At 37.0% G+C, this 16,955-nt stretch overlaps 1 protein-coding gene across 2 annotated transcripts in view; it reads left to right on the top strand.

The window, feature by feature from the left end:
• The window catches only part of LOC132698593 (cysteine-rich motor neuron 1 protein-like), a 157,375-nt gene extending 142,348 nt beyond the window's left edge, over positions 1 to 15,027 (top strand). The window contains exons 2-5 of one of the 2 annotated variants that reach the window (XM_060664781.1): positions 9,316 to 9,489; positions 10,404 to 10,614; positions 11,382 to 12,304; positions 13,784 to 15,027. In XM_060664781.1, coding sequence (XP_060520764.1) covers positions 9,316 to 9,489; positions 10,404 to 10,614; positions 11,382 to 12,304; positions 13,784 to 13,971 — 1,496 coding nt within the window. In that variant the 3' untranslated portion in view covers positions 13,972 to 15,027. The remainder of the gene's footprint in view (positions 1 to 9,315; positions 9,490 to 10,403; positions 10,615 to 11,381; positions 12,305 to 13,783) is intronic. The other variant, XM_060664779.1, reaches the window with a different exon arrangement.
• Positions 15,028 to 16,955: the final 1,928 nt, after the last annotated feature.

Here is a 16,955-nt window from a genome sequence, read left to right as displayed (position 1 = left end):
ATTTAAATTGGCGTATAATTTTGCATGTGATTACATCCGCCCCGAATTAGCCCAACCCCGGACCCCCTGCTTATATTTCATAACCCCCGATGATTAACATGTCCCGACCTGCTTTACCTCATTCGTTTGAGTAAACTTTTTCGCATGCCGCAAATTTCAACGATTTCAAATTATTTTTTCACTGATTTGGGGTGGATTCGTTCAACATCCCCCCGCCCTTATCTTGACGAAACGCCATGAAGTTTGTCCTGCGTCCTGCCACCACTCGAAGAGTCCGAAAGTTTTTCCGTGTTTCTGCCGGCCAAAGTTTCAGTCCAACCTTGCTTAATTCACGAAGAAAAAACCCCAGGGGAGGATAAACGCACCCCAAAGTTTTTCACCGGGGTGCCCCACAAAAAAAAAGGTTCGTCTTTAGTATATTTTAACTTACTAAAATGTAGAGAGTAACGATTTGAGAACAGATTTTTAGATCATTAATTTGCTGACTCTTGGTGTTTTACAATATATCCATAAAGGTGGGAAAGATACTTCAAACAACTTTAAACCTTATGACGTATGACGCATCAAGGATATGGTTCTACGATCAGCATAGGTGGTGGCATTTGGCTTCGTAGGGATCGCAACGAAAGTAGACTGAAGCCATTGCCTAGGTAGTGCGCTATGGTGTTTTTTCATCCATATTTTAGCTGTTTATTTCCAATACAGTGTTGATATTATGTTGATGCCGCGTATATCGATGTTTTTTGCCGATAGAATGTCTATTAGTTTTGCATGTTGCACCTTATCGAACGCGTTCTCGAAGTCTAGGTATGTACCTACCAGAATATGTATTCTGATTCATGTCGAGGCATCTTTGCGATAAGACATTCGTGCCCAACTGTGCCTCTCTTGTACTCATCCTATTTCTAAAACCGAACTGAGCGTTACTTATGTCGGTTTCGAGAATCCTGAAAATTCGGTTGTAGAACCTTAAGAAACACTTTTAATGTATGACGCATCAAGGATATGGTTCTATGGTCAGCAGAGGTTGTGGCATTTGGCTTCGTAGGGATCGTAACGAAAGTAGACTGAAACCATCGTCTAGGTAGTGCGGCAGTCTGATTTATGGTGTTAAACCGAGCCGACTAAGACATCAAATAACATCTTCATCAATAAGTTTTATTAGTTCAATTGGAATCTCATCATGGCCCGCAGCTCTGTCACCTTTTCAATTTTTTTTTTGCAAACATTACTTCTTGTTTTAGTATCGGAGATCCTGTTTTATCCTTTTGATTAATTATTAGGTCCACAGTCATGGAATAACTGTTGTCCATTCCGTTATTTTCCTTTGCTTTCTACACTTCTTCATATTTACATGGTTCATTTGTTTTGTGTTGTCTTCTTTTTTCCATTAGCTTCATTTTCCCTTGGCATGCTTTAATTTCTCCTTACCCGCTCCAGCAAGGACATACTGTATAATATCTCATTTACCATCCACGTTGTATTTGTCAAATTGTCATATACCTTTTGCTTGGTCTTGTTGGATATTGGTTTTTCGTTACGTCTTCTAGGATTCATATATTGTTTATGAATGATTTGATTTTATGAATAAGATAACAGGATAATGGTAAGTCTTGGTTGATTTAATACTATTCCTAAAACTTTCATGACATTTATATCTTGTTTTTTTGTTAATTTCAACACAGTCCCTAACGTCAGCAATTTCGACTAAGCAAAAACCGACGCAGGAGGAATCCAGAAGTTTTGTAAAAAGCAACTTTAGACCTATTTCTATGGTGTATATCAAAAATCATTGAATCAGTATTAAAAAACCAAATTAACCAACATTTTGGGTATTTTAATCTTTGCTTTGGTCAGCAATGCGGCTTCAGGGAGGGTAGATCAATCGAGTCTGCTATCATCAAGCTGGTCAAAGGACAAGAAGAAGGCAACTTTACGAGTGCCACATTCCGCGATATTACTGAAGGGTTAGACTGTGTGGACCACTCAACTCTATTAAAAAAGTGAAAATATTACAATTTTTATATCTTGAGCCGAAGCCTAGTTTGTTCATTTCTAGCTGAGATCGAACAATACGTTGTTTATAACAATAAAACCTCGAGTGCATTTGCAGTTAGAAATGGGGTTCAGTAATTGGACCTACCCTCTTTCTCGTATATATCAACGACCTTACTGAATGGTTGAAATCTTACTGAAGCACTTTACATGCTTTACAAAAAATAGCTTAACCCTTAACGAAAGGAAAACAGTCATCTTCCCTCAACGGACAAAATGCAAAATTCTTAGTAAATCATTCTAAACTAAATTGGTGTCACCACACAGACCAAGTGGCTAAAAAAAAATCTCAAAAAACATTTTTCTAATACGTAGCCCAAAGGGCACTGTAAAAAAATATTATTGACAGATTATCATCCTCTAATTGGCTCCCACTTGCTTTATGGTCTGATAAACTGGGGTTAAGCTTTCGCTGCAGGAACAGTCTTTGACGTACAGGGTAATTAGAATAATCACAAACCTCAAATATAATATTCCTTACATTGCCAAGCGCTTATATACTTAAGTGCCTAGTGCTTACCAGAATCAAACAGATTTTTTACATGTAAGAAAGTTCATTCCTAAAAAACACGGAATAGGGACAGTCTCAGAACTAATATCTTCCGTCTTAGTGCGAGTAGCCTAGCTAAGCCCGAGACAAAACAACTCCCAATAAACAGGTTCAAAACCTAGTAAAAGATTTTTTAATAAAGCAATCATTTTACAGCTGGTAGGAGTTCATCTTTTTTCAAGATATCAAAAACTATATCTAGTCCGATGATGCACATCTTCGACTCCCCGCCTTCGGTGATAAGTTTCTGTGATAATCTTCGTTCAGCTTTAATGTATGTCCAGATGCCCACAGAGCGCTTTATATTTTGTGTATTATACTTTATGTTTTATGTGTATATCATGTTGTAAAATTGTTATTCCATGTCATATTTCATTGCCATGACTGACCGTATACACTTTCCATGTTTGTAACATGCTAATAAATGAACCTGTAGTGTCAACAGCAATAAAGATTTGAGTAAAACGGTGAAAGGTGATGAATGAATACAAGATACTTCTCGCTTATTACTCAACGAAAAAGTCTTTATTTTATGCACTATTTGATTACTGAACTGGACTGGAATAGCAAAAGCGAAAGCCAAAGCAAAATATGCAGAATTTCGATAGATCTTAGAGAAGATAATAATGCTTAATGCTTAATGAGCAGAAAATTCCTATTGAAAACTTTCCAGATTATCAAAGTGCGGTAAACGGCATTTGAGTCACAAGTTTATTTGACACGATCGGAGCGAGTGAGTGTTCAATAATCCAGTGACTTAAAAAGTTTAGCAAACGTGTTGCATCTATATTTTTTCTACGACTGTTACTTTTTGAGTACCTTTTTGCAAAACAACACGAATACATTCATTGACATGAACGCCAGAATTGACAAACTTCAAAATTCAAGTCGCGCGGTAAAATTTCCAAAAACATCGGATTAGGTAGTCCCAAAGTCGTGTGGTAATATCCTGCAAATGTCCGAATGGGCTCGAATCCGTGGGACAAGAAATTCACATGGTAAAGTCATGCTTTCGGGCGCTAGATCGGTATATAATTATGTATTTTACAAAAGGAAGTAGAAAAATACTTTTTTCTACTCCCGTCTGTAAAATACCTAATTACTCACCGATCTAGCGTGCGGGAAGCGTCACTTTACCACGTCAGTTTCGTTTCCCTTGAATCCGAGCCACTTCGGACATTTCCGGGATTTTACCGCACGGATTTGGGAGCGCTTTGAATTTTGACGTTTGTCAATTCTGACGGTCATGTCAGTGAATGTACTCCTGTTGTCTTGAGAAAATGTACCCAAAACCTAACGGTCGTAGGAAAATATAGTATGTAACATGTTCGGTAAACTTTTTACTTCACTCGTTTATTAAACACTCGCATCGCTCGCGTCATATAAACTCGTGAGTCAAATGCCGTTTACCGCACCTGTTGCGTAATATACTATTTTGATCTTGATGAGACTTGCATTAATGAAGGTTTGGCAAAACATTACTTGTGCTCATCAAGTTTTTATAATATCAATAAAAAAATATTCTTTTCCATTTGCGTATATCTTACTACGATTGATGAATAAGTTCCTGTTCTGCTGTTAGATAAATTTATTTATATCCTTAATAGAGCAATAATAATTCCAGTAACTACTAACTTTGCGAATTTATAATTAATATTATCCTCTTGTCAAAAAAAAAAACGCGCAGCAATAAAGATTCTAAACCCTTTTGTTACGAGTCAAAGCTCGGATTTATATTTGTTTGCCCTTTTAGCCCGGCCGTTGATTTATGGTCCGGTCGGGGGTGATTTTAAAACTGACCCTTTCCAAAAAAACAAACGTTCGCAATCTTGAGCCATTCATTTTCATTAGCACGTCACCGTATACGCACGCACCCCAAATTCCTCTATGACCGCCCCCTGATGGGGGTGGGTGTACGGTCGTCGGTCGGACCGCAATCACTTACTGTCGTCGTTAAGAGTTGCCGCCCAATTGGTATCTACACGGTGACAAAAGATACGTTTGTTGCAAGCGATAAGTTTATAGGTGATTCATTGGTAAGTGCGCATGCACTACCTGGGTATATACAGTTATTACGAGTTATTATCCCTTAATTACCGACATGCAAGGGTTTGATCAATTTTTTTTGGGTTATTACTTAGAGATCACGCGTAAAATTTTAATATTTTATCATCAAAATTCTGAAAATCTGTTTTAATATATGGAAATTAAATCTAATATTAAAATTGCGGTATCGTATTGTTCTTTGTAAATGTGAAGCTTAGCGTGATAATATCGCAACTCGCTTCTGGTTGGATTCCTAGAGTTGTTATTTAATATTAAATCATATTTTTCTTTTTAAACGGCGTCTATTAATTGATAACTTTGTTGTGAAACACTGAAACAGTTTTATAAAAATGACAAAATTTTATGATTAATATTAAAGGTGTTGTTGAAAATGACCAATTTTATCTTTGTCCGTTCTAAACCTCTTAGGTAAAATACGGACTGCTCTTTGAAGAAACATCAACCCATTATTGGATTGCTCTCACGATACAAGTAAATGTATTGTGTTTATGTTAAAATCATACAACTCCAGCGGCAAATGAATATGATATTAAAAACTTAAGAATTATACCGTTTACGTATGAAAATGGCGTCTAATGCAAATATCGAACTTGATCACGGAAAGTCCAAAGTTACAATGGCAAAATATCGAGGAGGATTGTTTAAAAATAAGACCTGTACCACTTTTATCTACTTGTGAAAACAGTCTGATATGTCAGAGCGACATTGACGAGGTAAACACTTTTACTTAAAATTTTGTTATCGATTCTCTTTCGCATTTAGATTTGTATCCGAAAATAATTCGGCAGTGTAGGATGTAAATAAAAATCTTTAGAAAAAACGGTTTTGTAGCAAAATAGATCATTTGAGATAACATTCCAGTTTACTCTGTGAACATTTGTTATATTTTTTAGGTAGGTTATATTTTTTGGGTAGTTTTGGTTGGGATTGGAATTTCCTTACCTTCCCTTTTACGCTAGTAAATACTTTTGTAATTTTCACATCAAGGGCTCTGTTTTGGCTTTAATATGCATAAAAGTTGTGACCGAATGCAAAATAAAAAATATCAATATAAAATTTTGTAATAACAGTTAACTTTATTTCCAACAGGTTACATGACCCAATTACATTAAATACTAAATATAAATCATCCAATATATATATACAAGGGGACGTAGAAACTAATCTTAAATCTACTAATCTTATAACTAAAAAAAAAAGAAGGAAATAATGAGGAAGAAAAGAATAAGACTTTTCGGTACGGATAACCCGACGCCAATCGAAGTTGCCGAAATATAGCCTGTAGACCATCATCATATAAATCGCAGTACGACGATAGCTTGTTGAAGGTAGCAGACATATTGTAAATAGGGTTTCGAAAGTGGATATTGGACCTGGGTAACTGCGGTAAGAAAGTTGATTGATGTCTCCCTTCCAGCCGCAGCACATGAAAGCGTAATTGTTCCGGAACAAACGGACAATCGACTCCGTAATGGACTAATTTATAGAGAAATGAAACAGATTGCAAGTCTCTGCGCAAGCTCGGAGGCAGTATAGCGAACCTTCTTAGCAGAAGATTTAGTCAACGACGCGTTGTGTGCGATGTAGCACCATCCTGCTGGAACCACAGATGTTCTTCTCTTTGATCGTAGTTCAACTCGTTCACTTTTGGGCGCAGGAAATTGTTAACCATATCAAAATATCGATCTCCGTTGACTGTTATCGTTATTCCATCTTCTTCGAAAAAGTAAGGACCCCCCCACACGCCGAACTCCGAGATTGCACATCAGACGGTGACTTTTGGACTGTGAAGAGGCCGCTCATGAAGTTCCTGTGGACTATTTGCTAGACATGAATACAGCGCCTCTGGGAATGTTTTGAAGAATATCCCGGCATAAATTTGTACGGGTTTCAAAATCTATTGCGCTTAATTCCTGCATACTTTTGCCTGCCTAACGCGAGTGCGTACACAGTGTTGCCGGTTTTACAAACCGAACAACCACTATTTGAAATCCTGCCTACCTTTTTGCCGTACCCTGTATAAAACATATAATAAAGAGTTACTATTTCATTTTTTATTTAGTGAATTTAATTTTAAGGCTGGCTTTTTTATATTTTTAGTATTTGTTCAACGATATGGTCATGAGAGCATTTTTTTAGAAAATCTTTGCTTAAGTAAGTCTATGGGTGCGCCGCTGCAATTCAAACAAAACAAAAAAGAGGTAAATTTAAATTATATAACGTCAGGAATTAATGCGCTACATAAATAAATTATCCCTCTCGTTTAAATTAAAATGCACATTAAACAGTATCGTGTTTGATATTCGTTTTTGCCTGCCACACAAACGCATTACCGGAAATTGCCGGCGGTGCAGAATCCGATTTTTAATAAACCTAAAATTTATACCCATAAATCTAATATGCAATTTCCAAAATGCATGAACGATGTATTACGCGATCCGAATAAAATAATCTTACGCATTAAAAACGCGAATCTGTTTTGGCTCGTCGTTTTTTTATACGTGGCAGCGCGACGTGTCGATATATTGGCCTTCCGAAATTGATTCGGAATTGGTTAGCCGGAACCACATTAAATATAATATAGTCCCGACCGGATTCAATTTCGTTATTAAACCCGCGAAATCCCGAAATAGTGAATACCAAAGTCGCGGCTTTATCGGAATTGATAATTGTATCCCGTTGCCGGGAAAATAGAAAATACCCACGGATTAAAAGATACGTCGAAATATGGTTCCCGGTTGGTATTTGGTGAAAATTACGCCTCCACATCGATATGTATACGATCGTTGAAGTTCCATGTTGCAGATCGCAGACATTCTAATACAGAATGAATGAATATGCAAATTAAATTATATTACTGCTGTCAGTCTTGGTCCTTGATTTAAAAAACCATCATATTAAGAAGAATTTCTTATTAAAATTAAGATTATGTAAAGATATAGGCAATGTCCTTTGCAAATAAATTTAATAACGAAAATCCTCTATCATAAAACTAAAATTCCATGTACTTACCTGTAAAAGCAAATGGCCCTGTAGAAGTATTTAAAGCAAAAGTATTGCATACGAAATCCCAATGCGCATTAGGACGGTGAAGGCATGTTAACATTGCTACCTATTGTTTTCCTAACATTCTGACCAAGAATTTTGGTGGCTTACGCAGACTCCATTATTTTATCATATCTTGGTGGGTTTATGCACGCAATTAAAAATAAAAACGAAATTTAAAGTAAAAATACCATTTTGGTAATGTCATCTATACAGTGTATTACTTTACTGACCTCATATTATGAATGTGGACCAAACCATGATGTCGAATCGACATTTTGTTCAGTCAAAATCGGATAAAAAAACCTTCGGACCAACAGAAGAATGCATCAAATAATCCAACGTTGCCAAATAATCGCAATAAGTTGATTTCGATAAATATCCTGCAACAGTACCGTTTATGTGTGTTGTTATGACTCGGGTTATGTTTTGTTTACAACCTGAGTTGATTCAAATTAATCACTAACAATGAGCAAAAATATTGGGATACGGATACAGTTTGCGTCGGCTTAAATTGGTTTTTCTACTCCCGTCTTTAAAATGCCTAATTACACTGATCTAGCGTGCGCACTTTACCACGTCAGTTTCGGTTCTCACGGAGCAATCGGATGTTTTTGGAGATTTTACCGCACGCTTTGAACTTTAACGTTTGTGTAATTCGTGTAATTTTGCAAAAATATACACAAAAACTTATACACATAAAAATGTTATGCAATATATCAGACAATTTAACATGAACTTTAGTGGTTTTTAAAGTTTTTATCTTAGTATCTTGCCAAGATCAATTGTACGAATTGAAGGTTAGGGGACCTGCTTATCTTAAAAATTTAACCCTCTAGTAAATATTTTGTTTGAATGGTACGAAATTTAGTAATCCGACAATCTGTTATTATTTGTAAATTGTTAAATTGTGATTTTTTTGTGATGGTCGTTGAAAAAGTATAGTATGCAACACGTTTGGTAAACTCTTTATCTCACTCGTTTATTAAGCACTCGCTCCGCTGCTCTCCGCTCGCGTCAAATAAACTGGTGAGTCACAGCCGTTCACCGCACTTGTTGCATAATATGCTATTAACGAATAAAACGAAAACTGAAAAGGTTTTCAGATGAAAATAAAAGTAAAAGTTGAAAATTGGTTATCATTTTCATTTGTTATTTTGATTTATGCTCTATAAACGCCGTCATAGGGTCACATGACGTGAAGTTCTACTTTTATTTTTATTTTAACCTTTATGTACTTATTGCATAAACCCAAATATACAATAAATATCTTTTTTGCCGGTCGCATATCGTCGTATTATGAAAATGAAGTTATTGTTATTGTATCAAAATTGTCAAAATAGTGCTGTACGCTGCTGCACTTCAATTACAACGAAAAGGAGAATCAAATGTTTAAAATTCACGCGTTTTATGAAAAAAGCTAAGATTTAAAATTGCAAATGAAAATTCGCAGACAGTTTTTTGACGTTTTATAGTGTGCTTCCTCTTCTATCATAAAAAATAAATATTTTGCGGTCAGTTATTCCTGGATGCGCATATTAAATCAAGTTTCACAAACCTTTCCATTTAGTTCATGTATTTTTTATCTTTTGCTTTAGTCGTGTACGCTGCTCCATCTATCGAGGCCTGCCCGAACGACAGCATTTTGTCGAACGACGAGTGCGTCTGTAATGCAGACGCCTGTCAAAAACCACCCTGTCTCGGCGAACTAGTTGTAGCCCGGAACGGGAGCCTCTCTCCGGGATCCTGCTGCCCCGTCTATTCCTGCGAGGGTAAGTTTGGCGCGATGCCGCCAGAGTGCGGCAAGATCCTACAATGTCTGACCCACGTTGAGCGTGTGGAGACCTAACAAAACGAACAAGGTGTTAATCTCTTAGTAGTGTCGCAAAAATAATTTTATATTTTGAGAAATCAAATAACATCTAGATAAAATTTAATATTCGCTTCCGCGCTTGAGTCAAAAACACCACTTTTAGTCAGAAAATACTTAAGCTTGTGAATCTTGATTTTACAGGGAAACATAGGTTTACAACAAAATATATTGTAAACCTCTTAATTTTTGAGCTACAGTGTGTCGAAGTTTTGGAAAAAAATAACTTATTATGACAATTTTCTTATTACTCTAGACTGTTTACCTATTGATCATTAGATATTTTTGAAAATTTTTGGTCATACTGTTTATTACTTTCGCACAATGCTCCTTTTTTACTTGAAGTTTACTCAGACTTCTTTTTAATGATTTGTTGAAATTTGGGAGGCACCTACTATGAGTAATAACATTTAAATTTAATTAATTTAAATTAGCAAAAAATTAATTTACTAATTCACTAGTGGTGTCCTCGTAAGCATATAATTTTTTTTCCTAAATATAATAACGATGAAAACTGATAGATTCTGGGTGGTGTAGATTAAGTAGATATTTATTTAAATGTGGACGGTAATTAGAAATACATTCTAAAGATCATGGACAATGGCGTTAGTATAATTCCTACATACATATCCTACATATTAACTATAGATTTTCATTCCAAATTATGGAGTGCCCCTTTTTTAATGACACTTCTGGGAATTTCATAAGATCGTGCCTACTAGATTGATTTCTGCGAAAAAAGGGGTTCACGAAAATTGACATGGAACAACATACTTTTGTTTATCTACCTTAAAAATGAATGTTCACTCCATCTAGGTTGTAAAAACGACACCCTCATCAACGGAAAATGTCCCTGCGTACCAAACGCTGTGCTTAACGACAAGGGCGAATGCGAGTGTATCGACAAGGAGCAACATATCGTCGAAGGACAGTGCCTATGCAACCCCAGACAGTGCGAGCTGCCTCAAATTTGTGACCGAAAATCTGTACTCGTAACACTCGAAGAGGGCTGCTGCAGAAAGACCACGTAAGTCAGCCCAGGGTACCCCTGTCATCCTCCTTTACGAAGACTGTGCTAAACTGTCGATTTCATCCATTTTTTAACATAATTTGGACACCACTAGGGATAGGCGAAAGATTCAACAGATTCAAAGGTTATATTGTGACACTCTCCATAGCTATAGAGATTTATCTAGGATCATCTGTTGCTTGTTGCCCACAACTTGGTTACGCCCAGCACTCTTGATAGGCCTATCTCATTGGCATAGCACGTGTGTGGCTGTTTCCTCCTTTTCGTGGCAGAATCTGCATTCAGTGATTTCTTAAGCTCTCATTAGGCTCAGATGCCTCTTAAGGCGTCAGTGGCCCGTTAGTAGAGCTGCCATTATTCTTACGGCCTTTCTTAGCAGGTCTGCTGTAAATTGGTAGGGTATTGAAATTTCACATGTGTGCAAGCAAGGAGGTGTGCACAAAGTATGAAGTCACAGGCAGTATTCAACTTATATTTGACTATATTTGAACTCTTGTACAAGGTGACAAGGTAAAAATGTATTAAAGTTGCCTAGAGAAGACAGTGCAACATATTCTAATTTTCAATATGGTTACCAAAGATCGTAACCTCCGTCCAATTTGTTAAAAGTTGTATCATAACTAAATCTTCTTTGTTCGATATTTTAGGCTGGAAATAAGATATCGACATACTGTTTTTACTCGCTTATTTAGGTATCATTTAACTAGATTTTCACAATTCTTGTTATTATTATCAAGAGCAAATTAGACATTTTCCTCCCACAGGTGTATCCCGTGTCCAGAAGACAGCGAGTCGACCAACCTGGAAAGTGATGACCTGGAAGATCATTGCGTGTGTTTGCCGTGCGCACCTCCTGAGTGCGGCTTTAATAAAACCGTGGTCATTAAGAAGCGTCGCACCGGCTTCCCGGGAAACTGTTGCGATCTGTACGAATGCAAACCGATGGAGGCTAAAGAGAAGGACTGTACGGTGGACGACATCATCTACGCGGACGGCGACGAGTGGTCCACCAGCTACAACCAGAAGTGCGTGTGCCAGAACGGTCTTTCGTTGTGCAGCAAAAAAGTCGAGGTAGAGGAGGTGGTTGCCTTCAGTTGTTTGAGGGAAGGTAACCTGTACAAACACGGCCAGTCGTGGATACTCGACGACGGCTGCACCAACTGCACGTGCCTTAACGGCGAGGAAAAATGCATCTCGCACTATTGCGATTTCAAAGAGCGGCAGATCCCGGAAAACGCCACCGTCGGCTCAAGCGGTGCATGTTTCCAGGAGAACACCATGTACGACCATCAGCAGACCTGGACCGCTGCGGACGGGTGTACTGTTTGCACGTGCCTCGACGGCGAGGAGCAGTGCGATTCGATCAAATGTGTTGACAAGGACGCGTGTCAGTCGATGGCAGGGTGCGACAAGAATTGCCCGAACGGGTTCAGGACGAACAGGAAGGGCTGCAGGATGTGCAAATGCAACCCGGCCAAAGTCAGCCCAGAGATATTGAGCAAGTACAACATAACGGTTGACGATTTGATTAAAATTCTCGAGGATTATAAGCATAGCAAAACGACTACGACAACTTCGACTACGACCACTACTACGATCGCGCCTAGTGTCGCGTTGGTTCCTAGGGTTCGCCACGCGGAATCTACGACCACGGAACCATCGATCACTCCGGCGAAAAACGAACAAGGTAGGTCATACGTTCATGATGGTTCTACGTCTATAATTCGATGGAAAAAAATCAAAACATTTTGAATAACAAAGTTAAGTTCATCAGTAATCTTCAAAGGCTCCGAGGTGCATTTGGTATGAAATACAGGAAGGGTGTTATTTAAATATGCGCATAAAAAATATTATTTTCCCTGCTTAGATCAATTACATAAATTTTGGAGGAAATGGACTAAAAATTTTTTTCAGTTTTAAGTACCCCACAAACATAATATATCAATTTTTCAATTATTTAAAAACTCTAGAAACATTAACTTTTCAAAGAAACTTCCACAGACTACTGTAATACTATTTACAAAGCTTTCGGATTTCTAATGCGTCGGTTGTTTATAAATCGAACTTGCTGACGTTTCGCCAATCATCCTGTTGTCTTCTACAGAGCTTAACTGAAACGTTCTTATTCAGTAATATGAATGCATCGGGATTTTTGAATCATTACAATACCGAGGGAAATAAAGCATTACAAAGCTCAAAATAGAGGCAAGGCATTTTGGGATATTGTTATATTGTTAATATTCAACGAAGTTGAGTTTTGAAAAAAAAAAGTTTTTTGTAGTATTCTTAAAAAGAGAAATGTATATGCAACTCAAATACAAACCACTAAGTCCACTAAAACTGACTCTGTTCGTTTACCAAATCACTACCTTTTGCCCTCATTAAATCAACAAAAACACGATTTACTTAACAGATAGGTCAGGCAATAAAGTTTGCCATGATACCGTGTTTCCAAATCTTGCCACCGTCTGTTCAAACATGAAATTCGGATTCAGCACTCTACCGACAAAGGCTTCATGATTAATTTTTAGCAAGAGCATTCCTAATTTTATAAAATCAAACCCCTAAAAATAGTCTAATCCATACCTAAGCAACAAATTTACAAACGAACTGGGCAATTAGCAAAACCCAATTAGGTTAATGAAATCAAAGCAAAAACATTCATCAATGCACGGTTTCATTATTTAATCACTCCACAATGGTAGTATTGAACTCCGGATCTACACCACTAAACGGCGCCACCTCCTTAAACTCTCGTTTTGTTACTATTTTATAAAAGAATGCACGAACTTTATTTGTGATGAGCCGTCCGTCTTTACATAAAACTTGCTGCGTTTTTTTTTTATCAGACAGATGTATCGAATAATACATCCTCTTTATTATTTGGTCGTAATTTTCTTAAATATTACTACACTAGCTACGAAGAATGAACTTCCAGTTCCTGTAGTCAATAGTTTCAGTACTTTTTATCTCCTGAAAAACACTAGATTCTTAGCAATTGTGTTTTTCTATCTACAAATCTTTTAGGTTCCTCCTGCATCGGTTATTGATCAATCGAACTTGCCGACGTTTCACCCATAATCCTGTTAGCTTCTTCAGAGCTTAACTGAAACCGAATTGAATTGATCATATCTCTCGGAATAATAAAAGCGACAATTTATTTCAGGCTGGCTGAATTATATGGTGATAGGCCTAGCGTTGACATCGATCTTGATCCTGCTGCTGCTGGTCCGCTGGTACTGTACCAGCAAGCGGAAAAACAGCATGGACGTTACCCCGTCGAGAGGCAGCTACCGCAACGTCAGCCCTATACCGGACAACAACAACTCCATCAAGGAGAAGTACCCAATGTGAGACGACGATGAAACATTTCCTTTAATTTTGTGATATTTGCGTTGGCGTTCTGATTTATTGGACATACAGGGTGCGCGTTTCTGAATGGCTTGACGGACGTCGCGATGCCTTTACCGCCCTAGCCATATTGTTACGTTTAGTAAGAGAATGTTAATTAGTGTTAGGCTTGTGTACATATTCAGTTATTTATTTTTGATATGTTGTTTTTTTTGTCGCCTCGGTCGAGGTGGCGGCTAGTTAAACATTGAGCTGACTCTAAACGATCCTATTGGTAGACACAATGTCATGAATTTTGTGCACGCGCTTCGCTAAGCAACAAAAAATTGATAAAAACATGACATTAGTTAAAAAAAAAATCGGAAAAACTAAACTATTCGATCTCAAAATTTTCTGCATAGTATTACGGGGAAAATGTTTTGGTTGGGTAAAGAGGCAGTGCGGGGCGTGGCCAACACGCTCCGCATCGCCGACGCTGCGGCGACGTGTATATTTATTTTAGTTTAACGTTTTTAAGTTGCCTAATTGTGATAAGTATTTTCTCGTAGGTTTAAATATATTTATAGGGGACAAATTAGCTAGCTTGATCGCCATTTAACGAACCGTAAGGTGACAGTTTTTTAATCTTGATGTCTGTGATAAGGCATTTGGAGCAACGATTAAATGGGTACTTACGGCGCTTTCCGTTGATATATAGCGTTAAGAGATTTGTATATACCTATTTAGGTAGCTGTGTAAAGATTAACAATTGTTCCTATCATTGAGACTTTTCGCTGTAATAAATTCAAAATTTTGCCAAACACCGTCGTGCTTTTTCAGCCTTGTATTCAGTATTTAACAGTATTCCTTCAGCCTCCCGTTCGTACTATTATTTATAATAAACTGCAAGCACTCTGTAAAACATTATCATACTGTATAAGGTATACGCTATGTAGGCACATGTAGTAGATGTAAATAGATATGTTAGTTCAGCACTTATTTATAAAAACCAGTTTAGACCAATAAAATAGAGTTAGATCGCGTTGTTTTTGTTTTCCAGTTTATGACATGTATTTACAACCCTTCACATCGCCTTAATGCATTACTAGACTTCTTAACTCATTCAAAGTATCTGAACACTTCTTAACTGATTCCTATTTTCACCGAAGTAACAGACATAATAAGGACATCATTTGCAAGTAAATCATATAACACGGCATAACCCCAAATTAAATTGAAATAAAACCTTATTTTTAAAATATCCTGTGTGTGTTAAATTAAATGAGCTCCAAGAGCAACATCACTTCAAGCCAACAAAATGTTGTGTGTATAATATATACGAATATACAAACTAAAAGATACTACATAGAAACACCTACTGCATCGAACTAGGAGCAGTAATAAATTTGCATCTTTATCTTTCTATGCTTCCATATCTCCTCTTGTCCAACTCCTGTCCTGTTTTTCGAAACCTACGATAATTCGGATCCATATTATGGTGACGCCCTATTTCAGTTTTGATTTGGTTTTGGTTTGATTTTTGCAACTTTAAGAGAAGTCTTCGAAGCATTATTGAAGTGTTTTGTTATTAGCGCGTGCCTATAAAACAATTTAACGTTGTACATTTTTATAAACCCTGAGTCAGATCCTAGAAAAAACTTAGTTTTGTAAAAAGTTACCAGAATAGCTAGCACAGGCTGCTTCAAAATGTGTTTTACCGGTAAAGCAATAAGGTAGTTCTACTAAGTCTACCGTGTTCATAGTTTTGAAAAGTCGCAATATTACGTCATAGTTCGAATTCTACTAATTAAAAACAAACGTTATAATGAGTACCAAACATCAACTATATAACTGAAATACTTTGGTGTGGGGGCTGGTGCGTTGCAGTTTTCAAAAGTTACTTTTCTGATCGGTGTCAAAGAATATTCTTCAATAACAGCTATTCTAATTATGTAAATATTCCCAAAGGTGTAGCACAGGGTAGTATTTTAGGTCCGATGCTGTTTTCCGTTTATACCTCCGACTTCTGTAAATTTATTAAGCATTGTTCCTCCCATCAGTACGCAGACGACACTCAAGTATATCTCGCTTTTAATTACTCTCAAATTAATATAGCTGTTAATAATATAAGCAATGACCTACGTGCTCTCAGTGATATTTCTAGTAAGTACGGTCTGTTACTTAACGAAAATAAGGCCAACTCATAATTTTTGGTAAAGGTAAAGGAAAAATAATTAGTCTAGACGCTGCCAAAATTTACTAATGACCTTCTCTTACGGCCGGTTGCCGAATGCAAAAATCTGGGTCTGCATTTGGATAATAATCTGCGTTTTGAAGGTCACGTAGCTTCATTGATCCAGAAATCGTTTTACAAGCTTCGGATTCTCTACTGTAATAAAGATATTCTGGACACAGCAATTAAGTTAAAACTTACCGATTCCTTAATTCTCGCCACAATTTCATACTGTATGGTAGTTTACTGGCCTGCCTTCAAAAGGACAAGGTTAGTCTTCAGCGTCTTCAGAATGCCTGTCTCAGATTCTCATACAATATTCGTAAATTTGATCATATATCTACTAGCCTAGAGGATTCTCGCTGGCTAACATTAGACGAACGTTTTAAATAGCAGCTTTTAGTCTTAATTAAAAAAGTAATATCTCTCCAAAGTCCGACGTATCTTTTTGACAAACTTACTCGTGGATCAGATATTCATTCGGTTAATACTCGCCATAGGGGCTGTTTATCGTTCCCAAACATACTTCAGCACAGTTTCAGCGCAGTTTTACGTACAATGCTATCAAGGCTTACAACAAACTCCCTCTTCAACTGAGATCAATCACCTCGCTAACTTCATTCAAACAAAAACTTAAGCAATACATTTATCATAATAAAGACCGATCATAAAACTAGTAACCATCAAATTGTATATACGTATTCTTTTTTTAAATTCACTCTAACAGTCTACCATTTTGAATGAATGTCTATATAATTTATTTGCTATATTTTAT

The sequence above is a fragment of the Cylas formicarius genome, unplaced genomic scaffold, assembly GCF_029955315.1.
Source record: "Cylas formicarius isolate icCylForm1 unplaced genomic scaffold, icCylForm1.1 PGA_scaffold_2__14_contigs__length_35257938, whole genome shotgun sequence".
Taxonomy (NCBI): domain Eukaryota; kingdom Metazoa; phylum Arthropoda; class Insecta; order Coleoptera; family Brentidae; genus Cylas; species Cylas formicarius.
The sequence above is the reverse complement of the archived record's forward strand: the minus strand, read 5'-3'. Positions and strand labels throughout refer to the sequence as shown.